This window comes from Penicillium solitum (assembly GCF_028829755.1).
Source record: "Penicillium solitum strain IBT 25940 chromosome Unknown utg000003l_segment0_segment0, whole genome shotgun sequence".
NCBI classification, from domain to species: Eukaryota; Fungi; Ascomycota; class Eurotiomycetes; order Eurotiales; family Aspergillaceae; genus Penicillium; species Penicillium solitum.
Window position 1 is genome coordinate 5222330 of NW_027072123.1, and position 19715 is coordinate 5242044.

The window sequence follows — 19715 nt, forward strand, 5'->3', positions numbered from 1 at the left end:
CGTTTTGATCTTTTGATTTTTATTTATCTTTTTGGTTATTCTTTTACCCAAAGTTTCAAGGTTCCAAGGTTTACCGTTAGCTTTGACCCGTGGACACGGGAGAGAGGGGAAGACACGATACACGCGATCTGGCTTATAGATTGTTCCTACCTAGGTACTACCTCCATATCCATGCATAGTTAGGTATTATCCTAGTAACAAAGTAATATCATTGGACAAAATATTCAATTGAATATCCAATGACAAAGATTGAAACAGTTCCATATTGTACTAAATCCTTACTCCCAAGGTAGCAACGTTAGGACTTGAGTGGAGAGGGAGAGACAAGCCCTTATCACGATAAGTGCGCACACTGGGAAGCTTGGATCCATGGATGTGGTTCCCTTTTTTTGGTCATACAACATTGTAGAAAGGTGGTACATAGTAGTATTCTCTATATACGAAGTACATGTTTCTAATTTGTTTCTGATTAATATCCCGAGATTCTCCAGGGCTTCCCTTCCTACAATCTTTGCCTTGCGTGAGGCCTGAAACCAGAAACGCCTCTTCCCTTCCCCGCGTATAGCGGAGCCTCGGTTCAACGGTTTTCATCACAGGATCCGGCCCTAAAACTGATTCTAGTGTTTAGTAAAAAAACATAGGGCTTGGGAAACAGTCTCAGATCGAAATCTACTTTCTCGGGATTTAGCAGTGGGGTCCCAAATGTCCATAATAACATTGTATTACAGAGGCAATTTAAAATGTGTATTATAGCCTAGGTATACATGTGCTACGGCATTTCTCCAGTTTCTCCAGTTCAATCTAAACATCCCTGTAAAAGAAAAAGGTGGACAGGCAAGGATCTCCCATGCAAGTTTGTTCCTGTGATCTCACCTCGCTGTAGGGGCTGTTTAGTACTTCCAAGCCTCGGGGAGTGCCGGTCTCCTATCTCATGCACATTGACAACCCTTTTTTTTTAAATTTTGTTCAACAAATAAATAAAAAAAAGCAAAAAGGATCAGACTACATGCAAACTTCAACTTCACACTGCCTCGGGGATGCAAGATGAAGCTGAAGAATGTGAGTATCCGAGCCGGGAGTCACCGCTCCCTTACTCCGTACATTTTACCTGTCGGAGAGTTGCATTTGTCTCAGGGCGGGGTATATCCATTGTGCCTGTACTGCCTGGTATGTGCATATTATCACCTTGGAAGTACGGAGTACAAATTAGTACATAGAATTGATTTGTAAAATATAGAATATAGAATATAGAGGTGAATTCTTGCACATTACTTTTTATCGTTGGGGTGACTCGTCACACATACGGAGTACACATATTCTAATATTCACTTGGGCAAGTCTATAAGTCAACAGCCAACTTCCTATCTGGTGTGGAAGTGGACCTGAACCTGCAGCTAGCACGATTCGAAACAAGGGAGAAACCTGAGAAAAGTAAAAATCCAAAATCCAAAACTGTCTCGTTCTATTTCAGAAGTTCAATATACCGCTAGTTGTAGTGTGTGTATCGAAGTGGTAAAGTGGGTTCCTGATGATCTCGTAGTCTAGAACGTGTACTCCGTAATAAGAACTCTGTTCCTACATTATACATATTTGTACCTGCGTTGTGCGGCAATTGATATTCTTAATTACTACTTATTTTGTACTGTGATCCCCTTTCAGGAGGTCCTAACTACATAGCACGTTCCCCATCTCCACCGGCCGTTCGCGTTTCGCGTCTACGTGGTATGTACCTATGTTTATCTTGTAGGTCCAAGCGTCCCCGGTGCTCTTCCTCAGCTTAGATCTGTGTCAGGAATATGCCCCGAAATTGAAGTGTTGTCGGCTGTCAGATCTCTTTTTTTGCTTTTTTTTTGGTGGCATTCGGGCAACAAAGATGGAAGATCAAATAGAGTAGGAGACTCTTGGAGTATAATGCAGATTTTAGTTTAAAGATGGGTCAAGCCCTCAAAAAGTAGAAATGTGGCTTAATAGTATAATGTACGGAGTACAGGCATAATATCGGTATAAGATGGATACGACGTATAGGTCCACGGGTATAATAATAAAGATAGGGACTACTCCGTAGAATAGCGCGAGGCAAGGTTTGAAGGGACACGTTCTAGAATAACAGGGAAAGGTAAATTAGGACTATTACTCCGTCCCCATCTTCATTCACATGGTTCGCCTATCACGAACACGTTCCTATTCATACTTCCCGAAGATCGACAGATCTAATTCCCCTGAAACGAGGAAGTTGGTCCGACGCCGGTAGTTATGTAGGCGAACTCTGTACTCCATTCCTTTAGAATCAATTGCAAGTCCGTCGTTTTCCCGAGGCTCGACGGCCATAAATTGTAAGGTGGTAGTTTAGTATCGCGTAGCGCGCTATCATCCTGGACTGGGTATGATCCAACGGTCGCCTATCTGGGTAAAGTACATATGTATGCGCCCGTTGGAACTCTGTGTGTATCATGTGGAGAATAATGGATCAATCTAATATTGTAACTATAGGGGCCCATTGACACCTGCCATATTATTGAGGCTGGATCCTCCAAACCATATTTCATTCCATTGGAGATAGGCGCGCTGCTGGTCAATATTGAATGCTACTATGTGCGACGATCCAAGTGCCCGGTGATGTAACCTGGCATTGACCGTTAAACTGAGTACTACATGATAGCGCATGGTAGGGATTAGCTATATTGATGGTACTCCGTACAGGGGGCTCCTTTCATGTTGCAAGGCATATTTTGTGATACATGGGACCTCCAAGCTTGGGTTCTTCGGAACGACCAAATAGTAGACAAACAAATGGGAGACTATTGGACATAGTCGATTATCTTTCATTCTTTGTATACTTCGTAGTCCATACATCATATTCGAGGCCTTGGGAAATGTGGAATCGAAATATTGAAAGATTGAAGCCTAGAATTTTGATTCCCAGGCCCTAAAGCTCATTAATAATTAAAAGTGATATCAACCCAAATCCATAACACCAGTTCTTTGTCATTTGAGCCCCAAAACTGAGAAGTCCACCCAATTCTAAGTTGCATGTTAGCTTTCCTCTTCTAGAGACAAAGGGCAAAATGCGCACAATTAGATCATGAGATCTAGATGGTCCATTCGAGGTAGGGTGATCTACCTTATTATCCACCAGATCCTCGGAGTCTGGAAGTTCCGGCCTTGTTGAGAATGACGGCCAGCTCCACAAGCAAGTCGTGGTTACTTCATTTGGCAACTCCGACGGTGTCGGCGCCGCCGACATTGACAGCAGCACCAAGCTTGCCGATAACATCAGATCCGGAGTCATCATCACCGCCGTGACCAACATCACGCTTGAGATCAAGAACACCAACGGTCTTGTCGCCGCCGACGTTAACGGCAGCACCAAGATCACCGATAACATCACGCTTGAGATCAAGGACACCAACGGTCTTGTCACCGCCGACGTTGGCAGCGACACCAAGATCACCGATAACATCACGCTTGTGATCGAGAACACCAACGGTCTTGTCGCCGCCAACGTTAACGGCAGCACCAAGATCACCGATAACATCACGCTTGTGATCGAGAACACCAACGGTCTTGTCACCGCCGACGTTAACGGCAGCACCAAGATCACCGATAACATCACGCTTGTGATCGAGAACACCAACGGTCTTGTCACCGCCGACGTTAACGGCAGCACCAAGATCACCGATAACATCACGCTTGAGATCAAGGACACCAACGGTCTTGTCACCGCCGACGTTGGCAGCGAGACCAAGATCGCCGATAACATCACGCTTGTGATCGAGAACACCGACGGTCTTGTCGCCGCCGACATTAACGGAAACGCCAGCATCACCGATTACATCGTTCTGGTTGGGGACAGGGGCAGCAAGTGCTGTGGCCGCCAACAGGACGGGAGTGAAGAGATTGTAGCGCATTTTGATATGGTTCAAACTGGAGTAGTTGTTAGAGGACTACTTCAGCTTGGATCTGGTAGGTCTGTACTTACCAAATTAGGAGGACGTGAATTCGAAGTAGATTATAAAAGGACAATGAAGAAGACTGGCTAACCATATCCCCGGGGAGATGACCAGATCATTTAAGTATCTATTATCCTATCGTACCTGATCTCTGGATAGATGTTTGCGGCATGATATCTGACGTGCTTCAGGACCTTAAGCACCTGAGCAGCAGCTTGGATTGTATTCTACTTGGCTACTCTGTAGATATTGTGGACATAGCTCTCGATCTATGACATATGCGTATGGATGCCCAATAAGGGCTACGGATTGGTAGTGGAAAGACTGGAGACGGCAAACCTTAGATGGCCCTGGTAACTGGCCTTGTGATTCACATAGAGATAAATGCCGTGATGGCAGACAATAGTAATAGAGATTTCGAGAAATGATCCGTCGATTGGAGACTTTGTTGAGGATCTTTGACGATCCTTAACTTCTTTGGTGCGGTGATGCCCGAAACGGCGGCTCCCGTTGATATCATCGGTGGCCGCGATGCTACGCTGCACCTGGTTTTCTTTTCTACTTGTATACAGGTTTTGCCGCTTTGTTTTTGTTTTTCTTAAAACGACTGATTTAAAAAAAAAAATAGAAATTGAGTCATAGGAGAGTTTCATAATGGAGCACATGTGAATATCCTAACATTCTAGTATACTCGTACTCGTACATGTTGTACCATCCAACTGGAAGCTTCTGGAACCAAGCTTAACGAAAATAGAGTTATCCCTTGTAAGAGCAGTAAGTATCTCCATATAAAAAGGTTGGAATACTCCTTACGGAGTACGGAGTACAAGTATTAGTCTTATACCTGGTACCAAAAAAAGTTGGGTGGTATCCATTTTCCATGTCGATATAGTGGCCTTGTATGGTGTATTATGACCCTCTAGGTCTTACCTTGCTTGAATCCTGAACCTTGATCAGAAATAATTCCGCGTGCAGCCGATTATACTCCGTTGAAATGTTAAAAAATTGAAATGCTTACCTAGGTAATGGATTATTCCAGATTTAAGATTCGGACTCCGTCCTTGGGGATACTCTCAAGGAGTATGCTCTGCCGATCCCAGATATCCAAAGGTAGCACGGAGTATTTCCGTGAGTTCAACATACAGCCCATCTTACACAGACACAGACACACAGACACACAGACACAAAAATCTCCTTCCAAAAACAATGCCTTAATAAACGAATTAGCCCCTAAATCCAACCCAGACCCAACAATGAGACACAGCCCCTCCAACGCCCCCCCCCCCAGCATTGCATACACCTACCTACTACCATATGCAGTTACGTGGAGCACGTTTAATTCACTCACACATACTCCGGATGAAGTCCTCCGTAGCTGCTCGGTGTACCGTACGATGGGCAGGGGGGGGTGCAGGGGCGGGCTCCGTAGGACAGGGATCAATCCCACCAGTGACCACACGTGTAAATCCAATATTTCTGGATCCTGCGCAAGCCATGTCTGACAATCCCCGAGGCCCATTCCCCATGAACGGATTATCCCCAGCGGAATTCCGAGAAGAGATTAGTACCCCCCAGGCAGATTCATTCGAGGGAAGATGAAGTTCCCACGTTCAATGGTTATAGATTAATTCAATGCAGGTGTTGGTACGCTTGGGCCTGGCTTTGTTCCTTTTTAATTTATTTCTTTTCCTCCTCTTTCTTTTTGGAGTTAGCTGCGAGGTGCTTGGGGGATTTCCTTTTTTCTTACTGGGGCTTGTTAGATCTGTAAAGCCCGGTATTTGCCCGATGTCCTTAGTGGGTATTTCAATGTTGGATTTGTTTCAATGTTTTTGGAGAGATTGGGACTTTTGGAGACTGATAACGATGGCTAATAATTACACAGTTGAGGTACAAGGGGGAGAGAAATGTATCAATTGTAGTTCAGATGGGCCCCTGACCACAGACGCCTGGATGAGTAAAATGGAAAATAGAACTTGGAATAGTAACAAAAAAAAAAGTTGTTGTAATGTGGCATAAAATTCACTCCTGCATCTCCGTATCCTCGGTAGGCTTCGAAGGCTCCTCGCCGAACAGTTCATCGTCGTTGTCTTCATGGTCAGACTTCGCAGCTTGAACTTCGGCTTGCACTTCCTCTTCCTCGTCCTCATCCTCGTCATCATCAGCAATACGACGAGAGGCCTGGCCACGACGACGCGGCGCAGTCTCTTCAGCCGGCTCGTCGTCATCACCAAACAGATCATCCTTGTCCTCACCAGCAGACCCAGCAGCCTCTTCGTCATCAGAATCAACAACCATCTCACTGCTCTTGTACTTGCCAGGCTTCTCGGATTTGGCAGCCTGAGCCTTCCCGCCCGATCGGCGTTCCAAGCGGCGACGCTTCTTGGGTGCCGCCTCGCCTTCACTCTCGGCCGCGCTGTGCGCAGCAGCATCGCCTTCATCTTCATCCGCGATGAAATCATCCCCGCCCTTCTTCTTGCGCTTGCTGGTGGCCTTCTTCTTACGCTTGACACGATCACCGGTCTCGGAGTCCTGGGTCAATTCGGCCTCCTCGCGAGCGCGCTCGTCTTCAGCGCGCTGCGCGGCATGTCGTTGCACTTCTTCGACCATCTGGGCGCGTTCCTCGGCGATGCGCTTCTTACGCTCCATCTCGACCTCTTGGGCCTTGCGCAGCTCCTCTTCCCGGATCCGCGCGGCTTCTTCGCGGGCTTCACGGGCTTGCTGGAGCTTCGCGGCGTTCTTCTCTTCGTACTCCTTCTGGCTCTGCATGGCTCGGTCAAGCTGCTTGCTGATCGTGCGACCCATGTTGGCTCGTTGCTCCAATGCGGCGCTAGGGTAGGGTGGGTTCTTCTCCTTGGAAAGACGCTCGAAGGTTTCAATGGCCTCCTTGAGACCCTCCGCTGCCTCTTGGACATCCTGGAGCGTCTTCTGGGTAGGCTGGAGACCGTATGCGAGCGAGGCGATTTGGTTCTGCACGAAAGCAACGTTGAACTGCAGGTGAAGTTGATCCGGAGAGACATCGCGTGCGCGCGAGGCGTAGTCTAGCGCTGTCTTCATTGCGGCCAAGTTCGCCTCCTGCTTGCCTCGGAGCCACCATACACGACCAAGACAAGCCAGGATTTGCACATCGCGCTGGCGATCCTTCGACAATGCAGCCTCGTAGTGTTCGATTGACCGTGAGAACTGACGGAGCTCAGCGAAGACATGTCCCAAGTTGAGGTACACGCTGGGGTCCTTGAGCGTATCGCGAATCTTGGACAAGATTTGCACAGCAGAGCCGTGGTCTTTCCTGTCGTCGATCAGGGCGATCGCAATACCCTGGGCCGCATATGCGTTTTTGGGGTCCAGTTGGAGAGCCTTGTCAAAGAACTCAACAGCACGCTGGTAAATCTTGCGACGCTTTTCCTTCTCTTGATCTGTGTCGCGGCGCATGTCACGGGCGGCAAGGAGGTGCACATTGCCCATTCCAGTCAACGCGTAGCGATCGTGCTTGTCGTAGTACTGCAACGTGTGCTTGAAATGACGTTGCTCGCTATCTTCAGCAAGGTTGGCGACTCGCTTCTTCGCCTTGCTGAGATACCATCCGTAGAGTGACCGAACTTCCAGATTTGTGCTGTCCGCTTCGTAAAGCTTGCCAATCCTCTTCGGGCCCTCATCTGCAGGGCTCTGGCGAAGGGCAATATATGTCAGGCGTGCATTGGCTTCCGTGTAGTCAGCATGACGCTCCAGAAGACCTTCGTAGACCTTCTTGGCTTCGTCCCACATGTCGGCTGCCTCGTAAGTCCGTCCAAGGTTGTAGCTGATTGTGGTGACGAGCGCATCGGTATCAGTGCCATCTTCTTTTTCTTGGGATTGCACACAGGCGTTGAGCGCAGACTGGAACAAGCCACGAGCCAGAGCGATCTTCTCATTCTGGTATAGGAAGCAGCCCATGTTGTTGAGGAGCTGCGGCGGGAGACTCTTCCTAAGAGCAGCGTTCAGCTTATCCTGGTCCTCGATATCAGGTCGAGCATCCTCGGGAATTTCAGCAATCTGGATCTGTTCCAGTTGGGTCAGGCACTGCATGCTCTTATCTGGAGCCGTGCCCTCGTAGAGACGAGAAAGATAAACAAGAACCGACTCGTCGGGTGAGATATTTTGCTTCTCATCCTTCCACATAGAGCGTACTGACTCAAGCAGAGTGATGGCTCGCTTTGCCTCAGTCGATTTGTCTTCCTTGCTGCCTGACTTCTGGGCAGCGAAGACTTCTTCCGCATGAATAGCAGCAAGGAGAGTCATCGCCTCCGGGTTCTTCGATTGCTGAACAATCTTCTCTAGTCGGAACTTGGCACCATCGAAGTCCTTGTTCGTGATCTGCATTTGCACAGCGCCGAATTTGGCGGGAAGATAGCCCCTGTCGACTCCACCGCGGGCTTGATCAGAACGGTTATAGAACTCCGTAGCACGGGCGTCATCACCTTCATAGTGTGACTTGCGACCAAGAAGGTACCAGCCGTCACTGGCAATAGACATAACATCTGTGTGCTCGATGGCTTTGCGTGCCAATGTCTCGACGGTGGGATATGATTTGCGGAGGAGGAAGTAGCTGGCGAACAAGGAGCAGGTCATCGGGTATTCCTTGTCCAGCTTGAATGCCTTTTGGGTGTATTGAGTCATGGCTAATTTGTACATTGACCCGAACATAGGGTCGGTGGTGGCTCGGCGAGAGCTGTCGTGGAGGTAGTAAACTGCGAGCAGGACGTTGGCGACCTTGGACTCGGGGTTCTGCATAGCGATGACAGTTAGCTATATTTTTATGAAAAACAAAAGCTTGTAGTGCTTTTTTGTAACATACCAGAGACAGCGATCTCTCCCAAGCTACCTTGGCTTGATCCTTGAAGCCCAGCTGCCACAAGCAGCATCCTAGACCAATGCGAGGATCAGGGTCTGTGAGGTTAGGCATCTTGATCAGAGCCTTTTGGTATCCTTCGAGCGCATCTGCGTATCTTCCTAGCATGTAATGCGCGCGGGCACGTCCCAGAATAGCCATGATGTTCCGGCCACCAAAGGCCTTGGATGACTCGTCGAAACATTTCAGAGCCTGACGCAGCGACTCGACTCTTTCCGAGGTATCAATCGCGCCCGGACGAACAGCACGAGGCGGGTATAGTGATGCACGGAGGAGACACAAGACACCACGCGCCAGGAAGAGAGGAGGATAAGCAGGGTTGAGTCGCGAGGCCTCGTTCAACGTCGATGTCGCAAGTTGGAGGTAGTGATCTTTGGTTTTGGCTTCCGAGTATAGTTCCCCTTCAGGTGCAACTCGAGGAGCGTGTCGGCTCTTCAGTAGCAGCATCCAGCAGATCCAGCCCAGCAGGCCAAGTTTCTCCTTTGTCGCTCCGTGGGCGACGGAGGCCAGACCCTTAGTCAAGATGTCGATGGCATGGTCGATCTGCTTTCGCTTCGCGTAGGCAAGCGCAATGATCACCCAGAAATTCTTGGCCGCTTTTTCGTTCTCCAAGAGGGTGCAAAGCTCAGTCGGGTCATCGGGGAGCTCGAGCAAGCTGACCTCGACTTCGCTGTCGAAGCTGGATGCGGGAATGTCGATAGCATCGGGGATGTCGGAAAAGCGCAGGTTGCTCAATGGGCTAGCTGAAGGTACAGCATCACCGTTGAGGCCATTGGTTTGGCCATTCTCAAGAGGCGCCATGGTGTGTCCGGGGACGGGAGGGATGAGGCCACTTTGCGAGTAGTTATGCGATTGTAGGAGCCTCAACTCATGATCAAGCGAGGCGGTCCATCAAATAAATTTCAGGATTAGGACCGGTGAGGTTAGCGACCTCGAAATGGGAGAAAACGCGAAAAAGTGACTCTCGGAGACTAACAGCGCGGCGATGAGAAGGTGAGAATTGAACGATTGGAGTGGCTGGGCTGCACCGCCACATGCCGCCACACCACATACATTGAACAATGAGTGCATTCTCACCTTTTCTGGTCTGAATTATTACTCTCTTCAATTATTTCGGAATAAAATAGGAGAATAAATGGAGAAAATGGCATTTACTAAATTTACTAATGGGATATTTAGGTGCGGTGTTTAAATCACAGCAACCAGCTTGTTACAAATTTGCAGAAGCAAGCAACACTGACCAGCACCACAAAGATAAGACCAAGCTCACTCCAATGATGCAGGCGACCATAGGACTCGACATATCCAGCTGAAGCAGCAACCTTCTGGCCATCTACTGCATGGTCGGCTTTGATCGAACCGGCCAACTCGGATGGGAAGCGGCCCGTTTCGAAGTACTGATCCATGAGTTGATCCTTCTCGGCCCAGCGTGCTGTCAACCAGTCCTCAAACTCCTTCTGGTCATCAAGGGGAATATTTGAGACCTGGAAGCGTCTCCAATGCATGTTTACTGAGGTCGGCGGTCGTCCTTGCAGATATGTGGAGCGGAGAGTGAAGTATTTATCGGGATAGCTTCCCTTTCTATAGATAAATCGTGAGTACTGCCCCAGTAACAGGAAAGAGGGAAAAGGGAAAAGAAAACATACGGTGGGCCTTCATAGGCTATAGTGCAATCATACACCCAGTCTACGGTTCCCCGCAACTGCTGAAGACAGAAGAACAGCCCCGTAGACCGCGGAAGAACCATGTGGTTGAATGAAGGGAGTCCCTGTTTCAATCCCCAAGCGTCACTGCGTCGCTTGGTATTGATGGACAGGTTTGTCCCCTCGGGGAATATTAGCAGCCACATGGGATCGTACTGTGGGCGGGCTGAGTTGGAGCCGGTGTAAAGTGTCTTCAGTTTATCCAAACGATGCTGAAGTCTTGGTTTGTCGGACGTCCACTTGCGAGCCATGAAGATGAAACCGTAGAACATCATGCCAGTGCCCACGATAGGGATATACTTAAGCGACTCTTTCAGGATGATGAAGATGCGGCCATGCATCTGGTTGGTATATGCAACCCACCAGAGGTAGACCCAATCAGTGTAGACCTGGTGGTTCGAAATCATGACGAGACGCTCCGGGAACCTGGTCTCCAGCAATCCATCTTTCGATATATGAATTTGTCCACGCACGCTAGCATCACCACTGATCCGGAAAAGCGTCGGAGAGCTCCACTGGGTGACAGCACTGAGAACCAGTCCAAAACATTGCTTTGTATATGCCATATACGAATAGTAGTAATATTTGTTGATCAGATACAGCGGGGCGCCGATTAATTGCGTCACGCAGATCGCCATTATACAGCAATCTGCCCATGTCATCAGCAAAAGCGAGCGCAGTAGCTGCATGGGAATGCCATGTTTGAGACGGGGCTCGGAAGGTGGTTTGGTCGAGAGCTTCTGAAGATCCCCGGGATCCTTGGCGGTCGGTGGCTTGCGCTGTCGAACCTCGGCAGGCTCCATGGTGGAAATTTGGAGATCCGGGAGATCCCTGCTTCTTTAGAGACTGAGAGCTGTGATAGGAAGCCAAGTATTAGACTGGAAGCTAGTGAATGCTTCTACAGCTGTACAGAGCCCACACGCAGAAATGGTCGGGTCGGATGCGGAGATAAAATGATGGTCGATAGTATGGGGCTCAGAACGCAACAAGAGCTAGACAGAAGCTAGGAGATGAAATAAATTGCCATGCCCTAGGGTAAGGAAGGGGGTTATAAGAAAATAGATTGTGAAATCAAAAGAGATAAGTGTTGAAGAGCTGGACAAGTGAGAGTTTGGATAGTTGGAGGGGAAAATCAGGCGGATCTTGTGGATCCAAAATGACGGTCACAGCCTCATAACGTCACCTTAAGTTTTCTTATGTTCCTTGTGTATTTACTTGACAACTCTCTTTCTTTGTGATTTCATAGATCGCTCCGAGACCCTTCTGAGATCCTGGATCTCTAAAACCAACTTTTGTGTCAGCTCATTACCAGGTCCTATCTTGGGTTGAAAGATGGCGCGTTGATGTGAGTAACTCAGGTCGAATCCCTCCTGGAGTCCTCCTAGCTAATGCACATGACCAGGGTCGATAGGCCTGTGATCTTCCTTACAATATGCTCTGCGCCATCCTCCGCAGGAGTCCCCGCCTCACCTTCCGCCATTTTTCCACGTCTCAACCACGTCACGAGATCAAAGACATCGGCTCTTTGTCTCAGCGCCTAATACCAAAATACCAAGGTGTGGCTTGGAGCTGTGTTGGGGCTGTCTTGGACCAGTCTTGCTTCTGATTCGAAGACTAATAAATTTTCTCAGAATCCTGCGACGGGGAGCTCCTATGTCTCCAGTGGCCAGCACCGCCGCGAAATATCTTCCTGGTGCGCAAAGACTGCGCCCCGGCGGTTACCGATTCTCTGATTGAATTCGTCAAGTAAGATCGAGACATACGCATGGAAATCAACTTGGCCCAAGGCTGACATCTTCCAGTCATGTTTCCTCTGCATACCCATCTATCGCGGTGATTCTCGAGTCAAAGACTGCCGCCGAAGTACATTCGTCACTCTCTTTCCCTGTCTACTCGGTTTCTCTCGACGAGAAAACGACCGCGCTTCACGATAAGGTCGACCTCACGGTGACTCTGGGTGGTGATGGCACGATTCTACATGCAGCGTCCCTCTTCGCGACCTGTTCTAATGTTCCGCCCGTTCTATCATTCAGTATGGGTACATTGGGCTTTTTGAGTGAGTGGAAGTTCTCAGAGTTTAAGCGAGCTTTCCGAGAAGTCTACATGTCTGGAGCCGGGGCAGGAGATCGAACGCCTGTGTTGGAAGATATCCCGGGAGCGGCACCCACCAAACAGGAAACTGAGATGGGTCCGACCGGGTGGTCCTCCGTCCGGGGCAAATCAATGGGCTCTACGCGCGGGGCCCGCATTCTGATGCGCAACCGGTTGAAAGTAGGACTGTTTACCGCCGACGGAACCGAAACCACACCTATCCGGACCAAGACCGACCAGGGCCAGGGTGTGTATGTGATGAATGAGCTCCTCATCCACCGTGGCAAGGAACCCCACTTGGCTGTGGTAGATGTGTTTGTGGGTGGGCGGTTCCTGACCGAGGCTGTGGCCGATGGAATTATAATTTCCACGCCGACGGGAAGTACAGCCTACAGCCTGAGTAGTGGGGGTAGTATTGTGCATCCACTAGTCCCGTCCATCCTTTTAACGCCCATTTGCCCGCGTAGCCTCAGCTTCCGGCCATTGGTTCTCCCTTCCAGTACCCCGATCACGCTGCGACTAAGCGAAAAGAACCGTGGGCGCGAACTCGAAGTTAGTCTGGATGGTGTCCATTTAGGTCAAGGGATGGCAGTTGGTATGGAAGTGCGAGTTTGGAATGAGGAGATGCGTCATGGGAAGAATGAGTGGCAGGGTGGTGTCCCCAGTGTGATGCGACGGAGTGTAGGATGTGAAGCCCACGAGGGATGGGTAGGTGGATTGAATGGATTATTGAAGTTCAATCATCCATTTGGAGAGCCATAACATTATAACCTTGTACAATATAATATATTCTCCCTTGATGCTTCCAATGTTTATACTGTATACTCCTTTGTATATAAAACCCTTTGATCGTATAAAGTGGGAGACCCGTGGATCCAATCCCCCTAATGGATGGTTCTGATTGGTAGACGCTTGTTTTCTGTAGATGAACTTCCAAAGTACTCTATCTCAGGGGACCATCTCTTTCCCCCTTTCTCTCTTCATTCTTCCCCCAACTCACAACTTGTTCTTTTTTTGATTCTTTTTTACCTCTGATATTGCTTGATTCTCGAGCATCCTCGCAGTGCGAGGACCGCTCCTGATTTCCCCCCCAAAAAAAGGTACTGTTTTCTACCCCTCCTTCGATTCCCTTGATACTACTCTACTCTCTCCCCTGGTCCCGGGAAGTTCCTGTGTTCGATTATCTTGACAAAGAGAATATCGTGAAACGTTCTTGGGATCATTCTTGACTTGAATGCAGTCGCTGATTCTCATCTATTAGCGCTAGCCGGTCTGAAGGCCTCAGGAGGTCTCGGCGCATTCGTTTACACCATCCCCACCCCCCGACCCCCCTACGCGACCTGTGAAGTCCCTTGAACAATGACTTCGTATGGAAAGTATGTAACCGCACTATATCTTACCCCGAATCTGGTGGCATCTTACTTACCCTCCATAGCAACATGTACGCGCCGGAGCAGTTCATGAATCCGGGGCCAGCCCCCCGGCCCCCTACCGATCGACCCCCCAAGTTGACTCTACCCACCAACAGCACAACCTCCTCCTTTGGTCAGATGAGCTTGGACTCTCCGATCACACCGGGTCCATCCTCGGCCAATCTTTCGCTTTTCCCCAACACCACCAACCCTTCGCTGGCTATGACCCGGAGTAATACCGGCCAAAATGGAATCTCGATCATCAAAGAAGGCACCGTCCGTTGCAAAGAGGACAAATTCTTGGCAACCTGGAATACACGTTACTTGATCCTGCGTGAATATAAACTGGAATTTTTAAAGAGTGATTCTGGCAAGGTAGTGATTACCTTCCCTTTGTCCTCGGTCACCGCTGTCGCTCGCTCCGAGGATTCCAAGATGGCCTTCGAGGTCACTCGCTTGGCCAACCCCAAGGATGCAAACTCCAAAGCCGCGCTCCTTGCCCGCGACCTACCTACCAAGACCATTACCTGTGAGGTCAAATCCGACGATGAGATCTACGAGTGGATCGACAAGATCTATGAGCGCTGCCCTGGAATGGGCGGCGTCAGCAACCCGACGAACTTCAGCCACCGTGTTCACGTCGGCTTCGACCCAAATACCGGCGCTTTTGTCGGCTTGCCCCCAGAGTGGGAGAAGCTTTTGACATCCTCGGCTATCACCAAGGAAGACTACAAGAAGAACCCCCAGGCTGTCATTGAGGTTCTTGAATTCTACTCAGATATCAAGATGCGCGAGCAGAATCCGCAATACTACGCTGAAATCAACTCCCCGCCCAATGGTAATGGTCAACCCAAGGCATACGGTAATAGTGTTGGGAGCTCCATTGCACCCCCGCGTCCTCCCCCGCCAGGACCTATGCAGCGCCTTGATAGCAGTCAGTCGAAACCGTCTGACGGTTCTATGCGCTCTGCGTCATCCTCGGTTGGACAGGCGGACCGTGCTGCAGACCACCAGCAGCAAGTGGAACGGATGAAGGAAATGGCTGACCAAGAGCGTCGCCGCGTGGAGGAGGAACGTCGCAACAAGGAGGAGCAAGATGCTTACAATGCATCCATCCCGCAAGCCCGTCCTACTATGGCTCAACAGGAGCTTGGTGGGTATGGTGGCGATGAGCCGTCACAGAATAGCCGCTACCAACCAAGCCGCCCCGCCCCTCAGGCTCCAGGCTCTGCTACTCGCCAGCAAGACCCCCGACAGCTCACCGCACAGCGTCCCGCACCCGCGCCACCATCGCAGAGTCCCTACGGCCAAAGCGCGCCCCGAGCACCGGGTGCTCCCAGAGCTGATGAGCGCCAGGGCTCCCCAAGCTCCCGCTATCCTCCCAATGACTCTCGGGCCCCAGGCTCAGCGAACCGTCCTCAGCAAAACGGCTCCAAGGGACAGGCTGGGCCCCCTCCAACACGCCTGCCGGCGCCCGTTCAAGCTGTAAAGCCGTTGAACATTGCCAACAAGCAGAACGGGACCAAGCAGGCTGTCCCCGATGGCGTTCGCCAAGCCGAAGCTGCTCTTACCAAGAAGGCAGATCAGCCGCGCCAGAAGGAGGTGCGCATGTCAGCCATGTCAGAGAACGAAGTCATGGAGCGACTGAGATCTGTCGTATCCAAAGACAACCCGAACGAGTCTTACAGCAAGCAGCGCAAGATTGGTCAGGGTGCGTCTGGATCCGTGTACGTGGCGCGGGTTAAAGAAAGCGCACCTTCAGGTGTTGCCCACGAGCTTTACCGGACGTATGGCCCGCGCTGCCAGGTGGCCATCAAGCAGATGGACCTGCGCAGTCAGCCCCGCAAGGAGTTGATCGTCAACGAGATTATTGTCATGAAGGACAGCCAGCACCCGAATATTGTCAACTTCCTCGACTCATTCTTGCAGGAATCAAGCAATGAACTCTGGGTTGTCATGGAGTTCATGGAGGGTGGCGCGTTGACTGATGTGATTGATAATAACCCAGTAATTACTGAAGGTCAGATCGCGACAATTTGTGCTGAGGTATGTTTTCCACTCAATTGTTGTTTTTCATCCAGTTACTAACATTTTACCAAAAGACTTGCAAGGGTCTGGCCCACCTACACAACCAGAGCATTATCCACCGTGATATCAAGAGTGACAATGTCCTCCTCGACCGTGTTGGCCACGTCAAGATCACTGATTTCGGCTTCTGCGCCAAGCTGACCGAACACAAGAACAAGCGCGCTACCATGGTCGGCACTCCTTACTGGATGGCACCCGAGGTGGTCAAGCAGAAGGAGTATGGCCCGAAGGTTGACTGCTGGTCGCTGGGCATTATGGCCATCGAAATGATCGAGTCGGAGCCCCCCTACCTGAACGAAGAGCCCCTCAAGGCCCTCTACCTTATTGCCACCAACGGAACCCCCCGTCTCAAGAAGCCCGAGAAGCTCAGCAAGGAGCTCAAGGCTTTCCTGAGCGTCTGCCTCTGCGTCAATGTTCACAGCCGCGCTTCCGCCGACGAGCTCCTCGCCCACGAATTCCTGCAGACTGGATGCAGCCTGGCCAGTCTGGCTGAGCTGCTCCGCTGGAAGAAGGCTACCAGCTAGTAAATAACCGAGGTTTCCCTTCTGCTCTTCATTTACCACACATTGGAGCAACAACATCTGGGTCCCATTTACGCGTCTTCGTTTAGATGTCCATATCCCTTTGACATTCTCACAGGAAGCACCCTCTTCCCGTGTTTTCTTTCCCGTCTCCTTCATTGTACTCTTCATTGGAGATATCATTGCTGCTCTGCTCTACTTATCATACACAACCCTGGGCGTGGATAATTTGGCGTTTGATCTGTTTATTCTTTTCTTTTTTTTCCCTTGCAACTTCTCTTCGACGCTTGCACAAAACACATACCATGTTTTCCCCCCTATGACGTTCACGATTTTGCAACTTGCACTGTATCATGTGCCCTTGCACAAAAGCGAAGAATAGTTTAAAATCCCATGTGACTTTGACTCGATTTCTTCATCAAAAGGAATCGCCTTTTCCGTGCACTATAATAACCCCAGAGGTATATGTAACCCTTGGGCTCTTTGTGCCGTATTGGGGTACTCGGCCATTCGTCCAAAAGGATACTAAGCAAACGCATATCTCCATATAATCTTACATGATTAATTTTATGCACGGTTGACTCGAATTCATGAATAAAATTAAGCTGCTTATGCGGCCTTTGTCATTGATGATATAGGGCTTGGGTTATTCTGGATACCAAGTTGACTCGACATGATATTAGAGAGATCACGTTTAAGATACCACGACTGTTCCCTTTTTCAATGTCATTTTCATTTAATGTCTTATTCTTCTACCCACATGGTAGCAATAGTGACACGAACATCAAATAGGATCTAATATATCATTGACAAGCGTAAAACTAGTATATAGCAATTCGTACAGAGTACATAAAGAACAAAAGAAACACAAATCCCAAAACATCTCCCAAGAAAAAGAAAATCAAGGCAACTCCTCCCTAACAGCCCTACCCAATTCCCCACAAGCCTCACTAAACAAAACCCCAATAAGAACATTCTCCCCCTCAGAAGCTGTCCAACGCCCCGCATCCACAAGTCTCTGTTTCCAAATACTTTGCTCAGACACAGAAAGATCCTTCCAAGCTTGCAGCTTCTCCTCCTCAGACTGCTCGGACTCGTCCGCAGATGCAGACAAAGCAGTCTCGATAATCACGCTCTGCTCGGCATTATGTCCGGCACTGCACCGCACAATGACAGATAGGGACTGCGGCGCGATGGTTTCGAGATCGGCGGGTGCGGCGCCGGCGCGGTGAACGCGATCCAGGATTTCGCGGAGGGATTCGATCTGCGAGTCTGTGGGGACAATATTTGCCACTGGGATATCGGTATCACTGTCGCTTCCGCGGGGTGCGAGCAGTGTATCGAAATACGTCAGCTTATCCCGTGGGGGTAGGACGTATTCCCGTGCGATGGCTCCGCGGATGCTATCTGGAAGCCATTCTGTGGCGCCGAGGATTGGAGGGGTTCCACCACGAATTTCGGCGAAGGCGAGCATTGCGACGCAGATTGCGGATATGGAGAATAGTAGGATGATGATGCTGTAGACTAGTTCCCAGATCTCGGAGGGCCCTGGGGTGACGAGGACGTAACGTGGGGTGCGGGAGGAGGTTGGGAAGGGGGATAGTGGGAATGTGTGTACGACGACAGTGTTGCCCATGCTGACCGAAGCGAGTTTAATATTCTGTGGGCCGACGTCTGGAGTTACGGGGTGTGGGGGCGCGATGAAGGTTGAGAAGGTGAGTTTTGTCATTGAGAAGGGGTGCACGTCGCGGAGGGTTGTGTAAGGGCGGAAGTTGCTGTAACCGCGGTTTGGTCCGTATTCTAGGGTGAATAGAGGGATGGAGTTGTCGCTGCCGCTAGCTGCGATGACCGTTTGTTGTTGGCCTTGCGAGTTTGTTCCGAGTTGGCAGATATCAAGCCCTAGCCCAATCTTCAAGGTTCGAGGGAGCTTGCGACGTCGTAGGATTTTGGACTTCCCCGATTTGGCACTGGGGAGCTGAAGGAGGACCAGCTCGCTACCGCCACGGTTTGGGGCGTTTAGGAGGAGGAGTAGGGTTCCAGGCGAGAGGAATCGCAGCGCGCGGAACTTGGGCCGTGTTGTGCGGGCTCCGCTGGCGGGCAGAGGAATGGTATAAACGGAGCGGACATCGGGGGAGCTGTTGGGGCGGCTAGAGGACGAGATTTCGCCAACCATGACATCTGGGCCGTTCGTATATGCCACAAGGAACCGGCCGTGTGCATCGTCGGTCTTTTCCGAGTCGTCTTCGAGGCTGACAAAGTCCAGGTCCTCGGCTTCTTCATTGCCGCTTAATTGAATGCGGCCGATGACATCCTTCTCGCTTGGCGTCTCTGTGGCGCGGAAGAATACAATCTCACCAGATGGTGCCAGACCCGTCGCAACGGCGCCGATCCGTGTGTGTTTCTCATTGCCATCCTTCCCTTTCGGCCACGGCGAGAGTCTCGTCACGCGCTGGTATGTATCCGAAGAGCCTGGCCCATTCTTCGTTCGGAAGAGTGATGCTTGCGATAAAGCTATAGCCTTTCCGGGAATGACCTCTTCTTCAGACTTGGTGTCCTTTTTGCCACTGCCTTCAGCAACAGCGGTGGTCTTCTGCGGCACCTCAAACCGGAATGCGCGAAGATGTTGATTGTTGTTCTTTTTCTGCTGTTCGACAGAGCTATTTATACCGGCCAGGGCAACAAGCGAGCCCGCCTCGTCGCCAACCAGCGGGGCCGCAGCCAGCGACGTTACCGAGTCTTCATCGCGCGATAGGTTCAATTCAACGGCCTCGGTGATCTCGCTGCGACGCGATGTGTCAAGCAGTGACTATATAGAAATCACCGATTAGCATTTGCACGTCGAGAGGGGGGTTTTCTCGAAATAGTGGGACTTGCGATCTTGTTTCCAACTCCGCTGCGCCCCTCGCCGCCTCCGCCGCCGACTAGAAGTCGACCGTTATTGCGAGGGTCGAAGTCTGCAGCGAAGAGCGGACATGAGAGTGTCAATTTAGCGGAGTGTACTGTGGGCGCCATTGTTGTTGACAAAGTAAGAGTGTAAAGAGGACAGATGGGATGACGGAGGTGCC

At 50.3% G+C, this 19715-nt stretch overlaps 6 protein-coding genes across 6 annotated transcripts; 2 read left to right on the top strand and 4 right to left on the bottom strand.

Annotated features, from left to right (window-relative positions):
• Window positions 1-3206: 3206 nt before the first annotated feature.
• On the bottom strand, window positions 3207-3908 carry N7455_005937 (uncharacterized protein; the record flags this gene model as incomplete). Its single annotated transcript, XM_040956699.2, has 1 exon — window positions 3207-3908. The coding sequence occupies one exon, from the start codon at window positions 3906-3908 to the stop codon at window positions 3207-3209; it is 702 nt and encodes a 233-aa protein (XP_040812905.2).
• A 2061-nt stretch (window positions 3909-5969) lies between these two features.
• N7455_005938 (putative RNA polymerase II transcription elongation factor (Ctr9)) lies at window positions 5970-9636 on the bottom strand (the record flags this gene model as incomplete). The annotated part of the gene is made up of 2 exons (XM_040956644.2): window positions 5970-8711; window positions 8782-9636. The coding sequence occupies 2 exons, from the start codon at window positions 9634-9636 to the stop codon at window positions 5970-5972; spliced, it is 3597 nt and encodes a 1198-aa protein (XP_040813046.2).
• A 392-nt stretch (window positions 9637-10028) lies between these two features.
• N7455_005939 (lysophospholipid acyltransferase family protein) lies at window positions 10029-11341 on the bottom strand (the record flags this gene model as incomplete). The annotated part of the gene is made up of 2 exons (XM_040956679.2): window positions 10029-10416; window positions 10482-11341. 2 exons carry the CDS (start codon window positions 11339-11341, stop codon window positions 10029-10031), a joined length of 1248 nt encoding a protein of 415 aa, XP_040812890.1.
• Window positions 11342-11970: 629 nt separating this feature from the next.
• Window positions 11971-13391, top strand: N7455_005940 (NADH kinase POS5; the record flags this gene model as incomplete). The annotated part of the gene is made up of 3 exons (XM_040956663.2): window positions 11971-12094; window positions 12170-12284; window positions 12341-13391. The coding sequence occupies 3 exons, from the start codon at window positions 11971-11973 to the stop codon at window positions 13389-13391; spliced, it is 1290 nt and encodes a 429-aa protein (XP_040812956.1).
• Window positions 13392-13988: 597 nt separating this feature from the next.
• N7455_005941 (serine/threonine protein kinase CLA4) lies at window positions 13989-16899 on the top strand (the record flags this gene model as incomplete). Its single annotated transcript, XM_040956510.2, has 3 exons — window positions 13989-14005; window positions 14065-16087; window positions 16144-16899. The coding sequence occupies 3 exons, from the start codon at window positions 13989-13991 to the stop codon at window positions 16651-16653; spliced, it is 2550 nt and encodes an 849-aa protein (XP_040813020.1). The 3' UTR covers window positions 16654-16899.
• A 652-nt stretch (window positions 16900-17551) lies between these two features.
• Window positions 17552-19662, bottom strand: N7455_005942 (uncharacterized protein; the record flags this gene model as incomplete). Its single annotated transcript, XM_065605155.1, has 2 exons — window positions 17552-19456; window positions 19525-19662. 2 exons carry the CDS (start codon window positions 19660-19662, stop codon window positions 17552-17554), a joined length of 2043 nt encoding a protein of 680 aa, XP_065462055.1.
• Window positions 19663-19715: the final 53 nt, after the last annotated feature.